The sequence below is a fragment of the Dermochelys coriacea genome, chromosome 15 (genome assembly GCF_009764565.3).
Source record: "Dermochelys coriacea isolate rDerCor1 chromosome 15, rDerCor1.pri.v4, whole genome shotgun sequence".
NCBI classification, from domain to species: Eukaryota; Metazoa; Chordata; order Testudines; family Dermochelyidae; genus Dermochelys; species Dermochelys coriacea.
In genome coordinates this window covers 10,289,309-10,302,170 of record NC_050082.1, presented here as the reverse complement: position 1 = coordinate 10,302,170, position 12,862 = coordinate 10,289,309, and the positions used below count along the sequence as shown (strand labels likewise).

The 12,862-nt window shown below is 48.7% G+C and overlaps 1 protein-coding gene across 11 annotated transcripts in view; it reads left to right on the top strand.

Annotated features, from left to right (window-relative positions):
• Positions 1-12,862, top strand: part of MSI1 (musashi RNA binding protein 1) — an 88,395-nt gene that overhangs the window by 69,209 nt on the left and 6,324 nt on the right. For 8 of the 11 annotated variants that reach the window (XM_043497996.1, XM_043497995.1, XM_038373926.2 and 5 more), the window contains 5 exons: positions 3,467-3,515; positions 6,726-6,808; positions 7,410-7,527; positions 9,347-9,427; positions 10,724-10,780. In XM_043497996.1, the coding sequence (XP_043353931.1) occupies positions 3,467-3,515; positions 6,726-6,808; positions 7,410-7,527; positions 9,347-9,427; positions 10,724-10,780 (388 nt within the window). The remainder of the gene's footprint in view (positions 1-3,466; positions 3,516-6,725; positions 6,809-7,409; positions 7,528-9,346; positions 9,428-10,723; positions 10,781-12,862) is intronic. The other 3 variants (XM_038373927.1, XM_043497992.1, XM_038373922.2) reach the window with 1 other exon arrangement.

The window sequence follows — 12,862 nt, the reverse complement described above, 5'->3', positions numbered from 1 at the left end:
GAGGCTCAAGATATTGAGAGGGTGCGGGAGTTGGCTGAGTTTTGGGGCACTACTATAGCGTTCATGTAGGGGACAGTTGTTTTCAGACTGTAAATGTAAATAGGCTTTACATTTACTAGTCTGGGTGGGGGCTTATTTTAGAGTACAGAGTGGGCAATCTGACTTTGGAGGACTAGATTTCAAAGGAGGCGATTGGCTGATTTTTAGGGGACTACTGCTAGCTGCATCAGGACATGAGGCTTAGTTTGGGATGGAAGCTGCTATGATTGGGGTTCAAGCACTGCAAAGGGGCAACTGCTGACTTTAGGGTGTTGCTGAGAGGGGCATGGTATTGTGCTCCATCCCACTCAGGCCCACATAACCTTAATTAACCCATAGGATCCACCAGTCGTGAAAGCTCCCTCCTTTTCCAAGCTCTGAAGTAATAAAGATCATTGTAAAAAGTGGGAGTGGCTGACAAGATAGTGTAGGTGAGCAGCTGGAGCATATTTCCACCCATTGGGCAACTCCCCCTCCCACCTGCCTCAGCGGAGAGAAGCAGGTAGCATGGAGTGTCGGACAAAGCGTTGGTTATCCTACCTTCCATCTAAACTGTTAGGATCCCTTCTGCTCAGCTTGGATCACGAGTGAGTTTCTCGGGTCTTGGCCTCACTGACCTGCTGGATCTTGGGCCTAGCTGGGAAAGTTCAAGTCCCAGTTCCATGGCTGTTGTGTGGCATGGGATGGTAGCCGAGTACTCTGTATGTCATTCTGCTCTTTGGAGCTGGCAGATGTGGGTGGTGACCCCTGTTCTTCAGGGGACCCAAGTGACCACATGACCCTTTTCCATGTGACATTCATAGATTCATAGATACTAAGGTCAGAAGGGACCATTCTGATCATCTAGTCCGACCTCCTGCACAGCGCAGGCCACAGAATCTCACCCACCCACTCCTATGAAAAACCTCACCCATGTCTGAGCTATTGAAGTCCTTAAATCATGGTTCAAAGACTTCAAGGAGCAGAGAAGCCTCCCTCAACTCAACCATGCCCCATGCTACAGAGGAAGGCGAAAAACCTCCAGGGCCTCTCCAATCTGCCCTGGAGGAAAATTCCTTCCTGACCCCAAATATGGCAATCAGCTAAACCCTGAGCATATGGGCAAGATTCACCAGCCAGATACCCAGGAAAGAATTTTCTATAGTAACTCAGATCCAATCCATCTAATATCCCATCTCAGGGGATTTGGCCTATTTACCCTGAATATTTAAAGATCAATTATTTACCAAAATCCCATTATCCCATCATACCATCTCCTCCATAAACTTATCGAGTAGAATCTTAAAGCCAGATAGATCTTTTGCCCCCACTGCTTCCCTTGGAAGGCTATTCCAAAACTTCACTCCTCTGATGGTTAAAAACCTTCGTCTGATTTCAAGTCTAAACTTCCTGGTGGCCAGTTTATACCCATTTGTTCTTGTGTCCACATTGGTGCTGAGCTGAAATAATTCCTCTCCCTCTCCTGTATTTATCTCTCTGATATATTTATAGAGAGCAATCATATCTCCCCTCAACCTTCTTTTAGTTAGGCTAAACAAGCCAAGCTCCTTGAGTCTCCTTTCATAAGACAAGTTTTCCATTCCTCGGATCATCCTAGTAGCCCTTCTCTGTACCTGCTCCAGTTTGAATTCATCCTTTTTTAAACATGGGAGACCAGAACTGCACACAGTATTCTAGGTGAGGTCTCACCAGTGCCTTGTATAACGGTACTAAAACCTCCTTATCCCTACTGGAAATGCCTCTCCTGATGCATCCCAAAACCGCATTAGCTTTTTTCACAGCCATATCACATTGGCAGCTCATAGTCATCCTATGATCAACCAATACTCCAAGGTCCTTCTCCTCTTCCGTTACTTCTAATTGATGCGTCCCCAACTTATAGCTAAAATTCTTGTTGTTAATCCCTAAATGCATAACCTTACACTTCTCACTATTAAATTTCATCCTATTACTATTACTCCAGTTTACAAGGTCATCCAGATCCTCCTGTATAATATCCCGATCCTTCTCCGAATTGGCAATACCTCCCAGCTTTGTATCATCTGCAAACTTTATTGTGGAGGGTATTTAGTAATGGCCTCCTTCCATTCTCCCATCTCACCTATTTATCTCACTGGCAGCTGAGGTGGATGGAGCCCCCTTGTCGGGGGGATGTTGGTAAACCCCCTCCCCCATCTCATTGCAGCTGTAAGCTCTCTTTTGAAGGAAGCCTGGGGCTTGGCCATCTGACAGTACTGGCTGGTAGAGATGGGCTCCACCCCTTGTGCTCCGGAGTCCTTTCTCTGGAGGCAGCATCTCAGACTCCTTCACTGAGCAAGGCTGGGAAGGAGGAAAACGGGGAATTGTAAGTGGGGGAGGGAGAAGTAGCTTATCCCAAGCAATGTAGGCTACGTTGGTCCCTCCCGGCTGTCGTTGACTGAGGTGGAGGAAGGCCCTGGCTAGCTAATGGATAGATACTGTTGCCCCTCCCTTGAGCACTTGTACATCCAGTTTCGTAATCAGATTAAAGCAGTGGTATTAGCGAGGAGCATGGGTCAGTGGGACAGGTTTACATGGTGGTTTACGCAGAGGGGATTGAAGTGCGTTTTTAATTCTGCTTGGCCTGACTTGGAGCTGCACAGATTTGCTTCTCTACAAGGACCTACCCAGCAGAGCACAGGCAGGGGAAGGAAAGTTGCACCAGGCACTGGTGGGGCAGGGGTGGAGAGGGAGAGTGGCCCCAGGGTTGGGGGAGGGGGATGGTTGGTGTCCGCCTCCACTCCCCCCATTCAGTAGACAGCACTAGTTCAGTCCTTGCAGTAAATTTGCTCTAATTACACCCTCCAGCAGTAGGAAACTTTTCTTAGTGGAAAGCTCCTCTGGGGTGGGGGTGGCTTCCCAGAGTCCCCAAGCAGAGTGTCTGTTGTCTGAGGCCTCCATTTCCGTCTCTGTGAGGCCCCTTATTCCTTCTCCCCTCCTCAGGCTTTGGTATGTGCACATGGAGTCCGAGACAGATAGTCAGTCTCTTTCTCTCTCCCCCTGCCCCCGTCTGTGGAGCTGTAGGCAAATTGTCCAGGGCCGCTTCCTGGCTCAGTGGGAAGGAAAGTGCCTGCCCTCCCCAGGAGCATGGCTAGGTGGGTGGGAACCTGTTCCAGCACCCTAAGTTTTGGATGGAGATGGACCCGTTGGTTCATGCTGGGAGCCTCTGCCCGCAGTATAGTAGGGAAGCTTTAATGTGGGGGGAAATCCTGTTCCCTTGTTGGGTCAGGGCCCTGGGACTTGGGGGCCTCCCAAGAGTAAGTGAATGGTTGATTTTTTTTGTCATGTTCTGTTTTGGGGGCAGGTAGGTGTCTCGTTTCTCTCTGGCATGGGGCCAACCGGAAGGAGGGAGAGCTCTTTCTCAGTAATAACCTGATCTGAGCCCTTTCCTCCTTTGTGCTTCTTGCAGGTGGATGATGCTATGCTGATGTTTGACAAGACAACCAACCGACACCGAGGTGAGGGCAGCACCCTGGCGCTGTGTGTGTGGAGAGTTGGCAGGGGATTGTGTAATGACAGGAGCAGCATGTATGTTTGTGGTGATGGGGGCGGAGGTAGTATCCCGTGGCCAGCAGCAGGGCATGCAGGTCACAGCTGCTCTTTATCTCACCTTCCATCACCCCATCCCTTAGCATCCACATCCTTTAACAGAGTCCCTCGCAGCACAGAGAGCTTTTGTCCTGTGCTGTAAACTTGCCAAGGCAGCCTCCTCCCCTCCCCAGCTACCTACATGGCTCCAGTTGTCTGTGTGTGTCTCACCTTGTCCTGAGCACTCCAAACCCTGGGGAAGCTGATGCAAGACCCAGAAGAGTGCCTGCCTCTCACCCCTTCCTCAGCCCAGGGCTCCCAAGTCACCTTTTCATCAAATCCCATTTGTGGAATCTGGTTACAGAGTGGGAGCCTGGCTTTGGTATTTAGGCTCTTCGGATCAGGCAGGAGAGCACTGAGTTTGAGCCTTAGTTTTGGAGGTGCCTGATTCTCTTGTACATGTGCCCTCTCACTGGCTACCACTCTTTGGAGGACACCACGATGGTGTGCACCATACTGAGGACACAGCTACACTGTGATGGTGGCAGCCCTTTCCTGGGCCACTGCCAGGTTCACATGCAGCAGTAAGCGCTTACATGGTGTGTCTGTCTGCCTCAGACTCACACAGGAAGCACTTCCTGCTTGTGGCTCTCTCTCCCAGCTATCCTTGTGTATTCACTCTTGCTGCCCAGGGTGCCCTTCAGTGCATCCCATTTTGTTACTGTTTAGGTGATTCCGGTTGCCTGATTTTATAGATGTACCATTCCAGCTAGCCTGATGGGGGGAGGGAATGGCTAGCCCATAATAAATCATCAGATCCGGCACTTCTGCCCTCTACAGGAATTGGCTAGAGCAAAGTAAGCAGTCATGAGAAAAAAGGAAGGGTCCTCACATGGACCAGTAACTGATAGGAAACAAAGGGTGGTAATAGATGGTCAGTTTTCACAATGGAGAGAGGTAAACAGCAGGGTCTCCCAAGGCTCTGTGCTGGGCCCAATGCTGTTCAACATATTCACAAATGATCTAGAAAAGAGAAACAGTGAAGTGCCAATATTTGTAGATGACACAGAATTACTCCATATAGAGACCTCCCAAACTGGCTGCAAAGAGTTACAAAGGGTTCTCACAAAACTGGGTGATTAGGTAACAAAATGGCCAATGAAATTCAGTGTCGACAAATGCAAAGTAATGCACTTTGGGAAGCATAATCCCAACTATACATACAAAATGATGGGCTCTATATTAGCTATTACCCCTCAAGAAAGAGATCTTGGACTCATTTTGGTTAGTTAAAACATCTCAGTGTGCAGCGGCAGTCAAAAAAGCTAACCAAATGTTAGGAACGATTAGGAAAGGGATAAATAATAAGACAAAAAATATAGTCATGCCGCTATATAAATCCATGGTATGCTCACACCTTAAGTACTGCGTGCCCCATCTTAAAAAGATGTTTTAGAATTGGAAAAGATACAGTGAAGGGCAACAAAAACAGACTAAGAAAGATTAAAAAGACAGGGTCTGTTCAGACTAGAGAAGAGACGACTAATGGGGGACATGATCGAGGTCTATACAATCATGACTGGCGTGGAGAAAGTGAATAAGGAAGTGTTGTTTACCCCTTCACATAATGCAAGAAGCAGGAGTCACCCACTGAAATTAATAGACAGCAGATTTAAAATAAACATAAGGAAATAATTCACACAATGCACAGTCAACCTGTGGAACTCATTGCCAGGGGAAGTTGTGAAAGCCAAAAACATAATGGGGTTCAAAAAAGAATTGGGTATGTTCATAAAGAATAGGTCCATCAATGGCTATTAGCCAAGATGGTTAGGGATGTAACCCCATTTTCCACATGTCCCTAAACCTCCAACTGCCAGAAGCTGGGATTTAATGACTGGGGACAGATCACTCAGCAATTGCCCTGTGCTGTTCATTCCCTATGAAGCATCTGCCACTGGTCTGACCTAGTATGGCCATTCCTATGCAGAGCATTACAGAAGGGGTCGGGAGGACTGCCTTCCTCTGAGCCATCAGGTATTGGCCCCTGCCTGAGGCAGGATACTTGACTAGGTGGACCAATCATCTGGTCTGGTATTGGCAATTTCTTGACTTCAGTGTAGGGAACTTATCTTGAGTTCCCAAGGCACCCGGATATCGGATCATGATAGGGGCAAAATAAATGCCTGCTTGGAGAGAAAGGAGAAGCTCATAGAGTCCAGTCCAGCTTGGAAAATACTGAAAAATGGAAAAGTGTGTGTGTTAGTGATTTTTAGCACTGGTGAAGTTGACTCAGCAGCCCTGGAGGCTGAAAGCTCCATTTAGCCACAGCTGCAATGCAAGCTCACTCAAAGTCCCTCACTGCCATGCCTCAGCTCTTCCCCGAAAGGGCCACCCCTAGCTGTAAAAAGGAAGTTTGGACTCTAGAGCCCAGTCAGTCCTTTGCCAAGACTGGCAGCAAAGGGGTCCGTTAGAGATGTGCTCTGAGCATAGGGCTGGGAGGCAAGAACTTCCAAGTTCTATTCCCACTTCAGATACTGATAGATGGTGTGAACTTGAGCAAATCACTTAACCTTTCCATGCCTTGGTTTTGCTCCAGAAATAGTGATGCTGATATTCTCCTGTCACACACAGAGCTGTAAGGACTAATTTATGTACAGGTAGGGCTTTGAAGATGAAATGTGCTGAGTATCACTATTTGGGATGGTGATATTTGTGATGTGGGTGCCTGTCTATTGGGGACTGGACTGGGACCCACCAAACTCATTTCACATTCTGAACAGGCATTGGCAGGAAACAGTTTTGTTCATATAGACCTCTGCTGGATTGGAACCCTCTATTGTGGTATCCGTCATTAAGCCATCTCAGTGCCATGGGCTTTAATGAAGGGGGGAGGTGCAGAAATGGAGCTGGGAGGAGAGAGGGAAATCTGGGAGAGGACAGTGATTTCCCTGCTCCTCATATGAGTGCTGCATGCATGCAGGACTTACTGGAGACCAGAAGGGAGTGGAAGTATTGCCATGACCCAGCTGGTCCACCCCAGGAACCTCTGGGTTGCCTTCTCTCCTGGGCATGTGGGACTGGCAGGTACTGATCACACAGCGTTCTGCCCTGAGCAGGAAGTGTTGCCCTTTCTTCAGGGTTTGGATTCGTCACATTTGAGAGTGAAGATATTGTGGAGAAGGTGTGCGAGATCCACTTCCATGAGATCAATAACAAAATGGTGAGTGTGAACAGCAAAGCCGGCAGTGGAGGGATGGGGCAAAGCACTAGGGCTCTGGGACTGCAGGTAGGAAGCAGATGGGACCCCTGAAATCACTGTCCCAGATCTAGGGAGGAGATACTCAACAAGGAGGGGAACCACTGCTGATATTTGAAGCCCAAAGGGCAATGCAGTCTAACCATAACTTGGAATTGTAACTTTGTGACCCTGAGTGCTGTACAAGCATTAGCTAAACTTCTCCCCAGCCCTGCGAGGCAGGTATCTTCCTTTAACAAATGAGGATACTGAGGCTCCAAGGTTGTCTTGCTGAAAGTCACAGAGAAAGTCAAGGACAGAACCACGGGTAGAGTTTTAGTCACCTGTTTTAACTACTCAATAATGCTGCTTCTCTAGCAGAGTAACAGGATGGGGGAGGCTGCAGGCAGTGTTAGTGGCTGCAGGATGGGAGGCAGGGTTGGGGAGTGGTGCGTGGGACAGAGGTTCCAGTGCAATAAGGCAGCCCTTCTGGCCTGTGGCCCGCAGTACGGTATGTGCTCCGAGCAAACGTGCAGTGCAAGTCAAGGCCAAGATCCGACGCTTTTTTTTTTTTTTCTTGTGGCAGGTGGAATGTAAAAAAGCTCAGCCAAAGGAAGTGATGTCCCCCACTGGCTCTGCGAGAGGGCGGTCCCGAGTGATGCCTTATGGGATGGATGCCTTCATGCTTGGGATTGGCATGCTGGGTAAGCACTGCAAAAGAGAAGCCTTCTCTCTAACCCCCACATCATACTTGGCGGCAGCAGCAGCAGCAGCAGGGGGCTCTGCTCGGGGCAGAAGGCTTTATTCTGGGACTGCGTTTCTAGGTATAAGACAATGGGGGAGGTGGCTCAGGCTGTTCAAGAAGAGATTGGATCTATGACATCAGACCCCATTTTGAAAAGCAACACTGAAGCTGGGAGGAGGGTGGGGATCAATGTATGATCACAAATCGCCCTCTGGTGGCTGCATGGAAGAACTGTAGATGTACCTCGTATGCACGGTTCTAGAGATGGAGTCACACAAAACACAGGAGTGCAGTTGTGTTGGGAGGAATTTTAAGGCGTAATTGGAATTCCTGTCCAATATAATACCTATAGAACAGGATATACACTATGCTTCGGCACAAATAAAGGGCTGTATATGCCCTGGCAACACAACTGGGCCAAAAGCAGAGTTTTCCACGTCCAGGTATATTCCTGAAATGCTAGGCCAGACTTTACAATGAATGTTTGCTTCAGGAGCCCCCAACAGTATTAGTCACCCTTCTTCTGTTGGGCGAAGGGGAGAGTATCACTTCAGATACACAGGCAGAGCGTGTTCTCTGTAGCATCCTAATACATAGTCCCCTTGTTTTCAAGGGGGATTAAAAAGGTCCTTGAGAATTCAGTGGAGCCTGTATACCCCTGACTTCCCTCCTTTAGGGAAATCAAATGGGCCATTCTGACATGGGAGTGTCTGTGTGTGGCATTGTGGGGACCTTTTCTCTGTGACTTCAGAGAAAATGTTTCAGGTTACAAAGGAAAAGGTGTGGGTCGTTTTCCCGCCCCCCCCGACTTCCAGCCCAATTAGCTCCTTTTAGGGTCTGAGAGTCAAACTTGGTTCTTTCTTGCTTGATCAGCACCAGCAACCCGAGCCCATCCAAGCTGTAGGTGTGGTTAAGGTGAACAAACAGGTGTCCTTTGGGTCAGGGCCCCTGGGGGTGGTGCTGGAGGAGGAACACTCAACCTAGCACTTGGATCCCAGCTTGGGTTGGCCGGGCTGGCAGGCAGAGGAAAAACACCCCTTTTTTTGCATTTGCACTCATCACATTCTCACTGGAGTTGCTGAGATAAAATAGATCTGGAACCCCACAAAGCCACTTCAGATTTTAGTTTTTGTGTTTTTTGAGTAGAACTGTATTTTAAACCAGCAGACTCAAATGAGTCAGTGGGAAATCCATGTACACTTCTCATGGGAGAACTCAGATCAAACATTCAGTTCTTAGTCAGCTGCTGGCTTTCTCATGGGACTGTTTAAAGTAGGTAATTAGCTATGACAGCTTCTCAGGAAATGGGAAGACTTGTAATAGTGATCTGTGCCAGGAACAGGCTATCTGCCTGCATGTTTTCAGCCACCTGTTCTTTCTGTATCTACTTCAGAATGTTAGCCAGCAGCTCTATTAGTAAAGTAGATGATGGGTGATTTAGTACCAGTCAGTCATCCATATGCTCCCACTGTCTCCCAGCTAGTGCTTTAGTTTGTGGGACCTTGAGCTTTCTGACCGGGAAATCTACGTCTTTGCAGGGTAACAATGTCTGGAACCATGAAGGGACAATGTATTAAAATTCCATTAAAATCCTTCCCCAAATTCCTGCACGGTATGCACTGTGTGCACACATGTGTGTTGTTCAACTGCTATGTAACTTGGACCTTTCATAGTGTGTGTGTGTGTTCATTGTTCAGGCTATGGGAGGCAGGCAAAGCTGGGACTGGAAAGTGACATTGTGTGCGTTCGTGTAACAATCCCCTCTTCTCTGCTGGCAGGTTATCCAGGTTTCCAAGCTGCCACTTATGCCAGTCGGAGTTACACGGGCCTTGCGCCTGGCTACACTTATCAGTTTCCTGGTAAGTGCCTCTTCCTGCCCAGTCATCCAGTTTGTCCTCACACTAAGGGAAGCCCATGGCATGTAACCAAATCTCTGCCTGTTTTACCCTTGCCCTAGTTTGGGCTTTCTTTAAATCTGTGAAGGTGGGAGGGGATGGAGGCCTGGAATAGGTGAGAACTGCTTACTGTTAGGAAGGAGGCTGTAGCCATGTGAGCGTCATCTGTTGTTATCCTCTCACTCCAGTGACAGGAAATGTCCTAGGTTCATGCGCCCCCCTCTCGGCTAGGTTCCTCTGTGGGGGCTGCTATTACACAGAAAGGCCCTTGCAGCTCTGCCGGTCTTGCTGCCTGTGTGTGTGTGTGTCTGTCTGTCTGCCAGAGTTGCCACCTTTCTGAAAACAGAGTGCAGGACTTGACCCCTGCTAGCTTTAAATGGGCCTGAAGTTCCCTAGGCCTCCTAAATGTGAGAGTCTAAGTTGCAGTGAGCTGTATCCTGGATCTCTTAGAGGCCCAGCAAACCGCTCTTCACAACACTGCATATCTGTAAATTCCCCACGCTGTCCCATTCCTTGTCTTGAAGCCCAGATGTGACCATCACTGCCTGATCCCTGATGAATGCACTGTAGCTGCTCTGAGCTTTCTGCTGGCCTCCTCGCCCTCCCCTGCCTGCACAAGCAAAGAGTGGGATGCAGGGCCACCCTATAAAAGACTGCCCTGCTGTTTTCGGTACAAGTGGCAACTCTGTGTCCCCTGCCCTCCTCTGCTCCCCACCCCCAATGATCTATGTAGAAGGCCTGACATTAAGCGATTGGCAATGGGCTCTGGCAGCTTTCACCTCTAAGCTGCTAGTCGGAACCCCACCTGCATTGGCGGCGACTGAAAGTTGCTGTCTGGTATTCTGTGCGAATCCAGTTGCTGGGTCTCAGTCCTAGCGAACCAGGTGTTCATATCACAAAGCCACCTCCAGCTCAGCTGGCACTTGTTGGCAGTCCTAGCTGCGAGGCCAAGGATTGGCTGGGCCAAAGAGACTGAACTCCCCTTTCAACCCTGAGGCGCACAGTCTGGGCGGCTTCCACTGCTCTTGCCTGTGCTGTACCTGTTCTGGGGGTAAGCAGAGGCTTTCAGTCTCCTGTGCTGTCAATCCAGCTCAAAATTCATTTAAAATAAAGAGTCAAAGGCCGGGTGCTGCAGTGACTTCATCCATCTCTGTCTGGCCTTGTGTTCTATCCAGAAAGGCCCAATGCTGCTGTCTCTGTGCCAGATCCCCCTCGGGGGCGTTTTACAAGTTCCTAAGTTGTCTTACATTTCATTTTTAGAATTCCGTGTAGAGCGGACCCCTCTCCCGAGTGCCCCCGTCCTCCCCGAGCTCACAGGTCAGTCCCGCTGATTTCCTAAAACTCACAAGCTGGAAGGGGAGAAGGGGCTTTGGGTTATTCCAGTGATGTCGCTGCCCCATAGCTTGGCGCAGTGAGACTGGAAACGTTCCTCATTTCCTCTTCCATCTGCACTAGCTACATCAAGAACGGGCTGGGGGCGAGGGGTGGAGAGGGGAACTGAACCATGCATATCACATTGGAGGAGATGAGGAGAGAGGCAGGTCCTACATGATGAGGGCAAGTGGGCTTGAATCCCCAGATTCTCTATCTTCTGAACTGCTGCTGTTCCCTGCCCTGTTTTTCGCTCCTTATCCAGCAGTTAGCCTCTGAATCATTTATGAAAACCTTGTTGCTAGTAATGTGAATTCTAAGAAATCCACTACTCCAGTCCCAGCCTGAGCTGCTGTAGTGCAGGGCACTGGACCTGGGGGAGCTTGCAGCTACTTTGATCCTGCCTGGGAGTTAGTTTAGGGAATGATATTTCAGCACTGGGTATGGTGAAGCTCACCACTACCTAAGCCCCAGGCTCGCTAGGCAGAGAATGGGAGAGGAACATTGAGTGTGGTGGAGCTCCCAGCTGTACTCATCAGTAGTGGTGGTTGAACATGGTGTAATAGAAGGGGGGATGATGAAGTTTTGCAAAGACTAGTCAGGAGTCTTGAGTATTTCCACAAAGTATAAACACCTGCTTCTTCCCCCAGCTCCTCAGACCTCTGAGTTTGTGTAGCATGTATTCTTAGTGCTGCTCTTTCCATTGGATCTTCATTCCATGGCCACATTTTCCCAAGCTCTGTAGCATGCATGGTATTTGTCTTAGAAAAGCAGCTATGTCTAGCAGTGGGCTGGCCTCCTCCTCCCTATACACCATCCCATCTTCCATAACATCCTTTCACTCTGACACTTCCTTGACGCCATCTGTTTCTTCAAGGACTGGATTTTTCTGCAGTGAGGATACAGACTTCTGCAGGGAGCTTATTCTTTGGAAGCTTTGCTAGCTGCAGTGGGTTTGGGGAGGGTTGGAAAGGGAGTTTTCCAATGGCTCAGAATAGTGCTGATCCTCATAGAGTATGCACGTCAAAGAACGCTGAGGTTGGTAAAACAAATTACTCAGAGGGAAGTGGGGTGTATTAAGTTAATAAAGCCATCCCCTGGAGCCACATATATAGTTGAATAAGCTCTGAAATTCCACCTGTGGCTGTGATTCTGTCAGTTCCCAAACAGAGTAGGGTTGGATTGCATCTGTATTTGAATAGGGGGCTTCCCAGAAAAAAATGGGTGTTGCAAGAGTAGTGTTGATAACTCAGTAAAAGGTGCTCTTCCCTCTAAGTCCACGTGGGACTAGTGCCCCTGCAGGGTGTGAAGAGGCACCTTGCTGCTGGAGGAGCATAAAACAGAAGTCCTGCTCACTGAAGCTCATTAGAGAGAGACTGGTACTTTTGCCAGCAGTGAACTATTAATGCTGGTGTCCTGGTTAGCTGCCATGTTGGGTAATTACAAACTCTGTCCCTAGATTCCCTCCAGAATTTCAGCTGGAGACGGTGGTATTCCTCACTTCACTGCTGTGGGCTGTTAAACAGTCACTGGGCAGCTTGTTGTGGTGGGTGCTCTGATTCATGAGCACGCCTTGGGCTTGCTCCCATGAGGTACGTGCTCCCGCAGCTCCTGCTGAGACATCCATGGGAATTGAGGACATTCAGCACCTTGCAGGACCAGGCCAATAGGTTGTGAAGTGCTTCAGGAACCTTCTGGCTGAACGTGGCTCTATAAATGTAAACCATCAGCCAGGGCTGTATTGAGTACAATTGAAACAAGAAGGGTGGTTCTCTGAAAGTCTCAGGTGCTGCTCCTGTGTGAAAGAGCTAATGAGAGGGGAGCTTCCTGGGCAAGGTAGAAGTCTGGTTTCTAACTAGATAAACTACAAGGCAAAAATATTTTCCTACAGAGGAAATTGGATTCTTTCTCAGCAAAAAAGAAAAGGAGTACTTGTGGCACCTTAGAGACTAACAAATTTATTTGAGCATCTCTAAGTCTCTAAGGTGCCACATTTCTTTTTTGCGAATACAGACTAACACGGCTGTT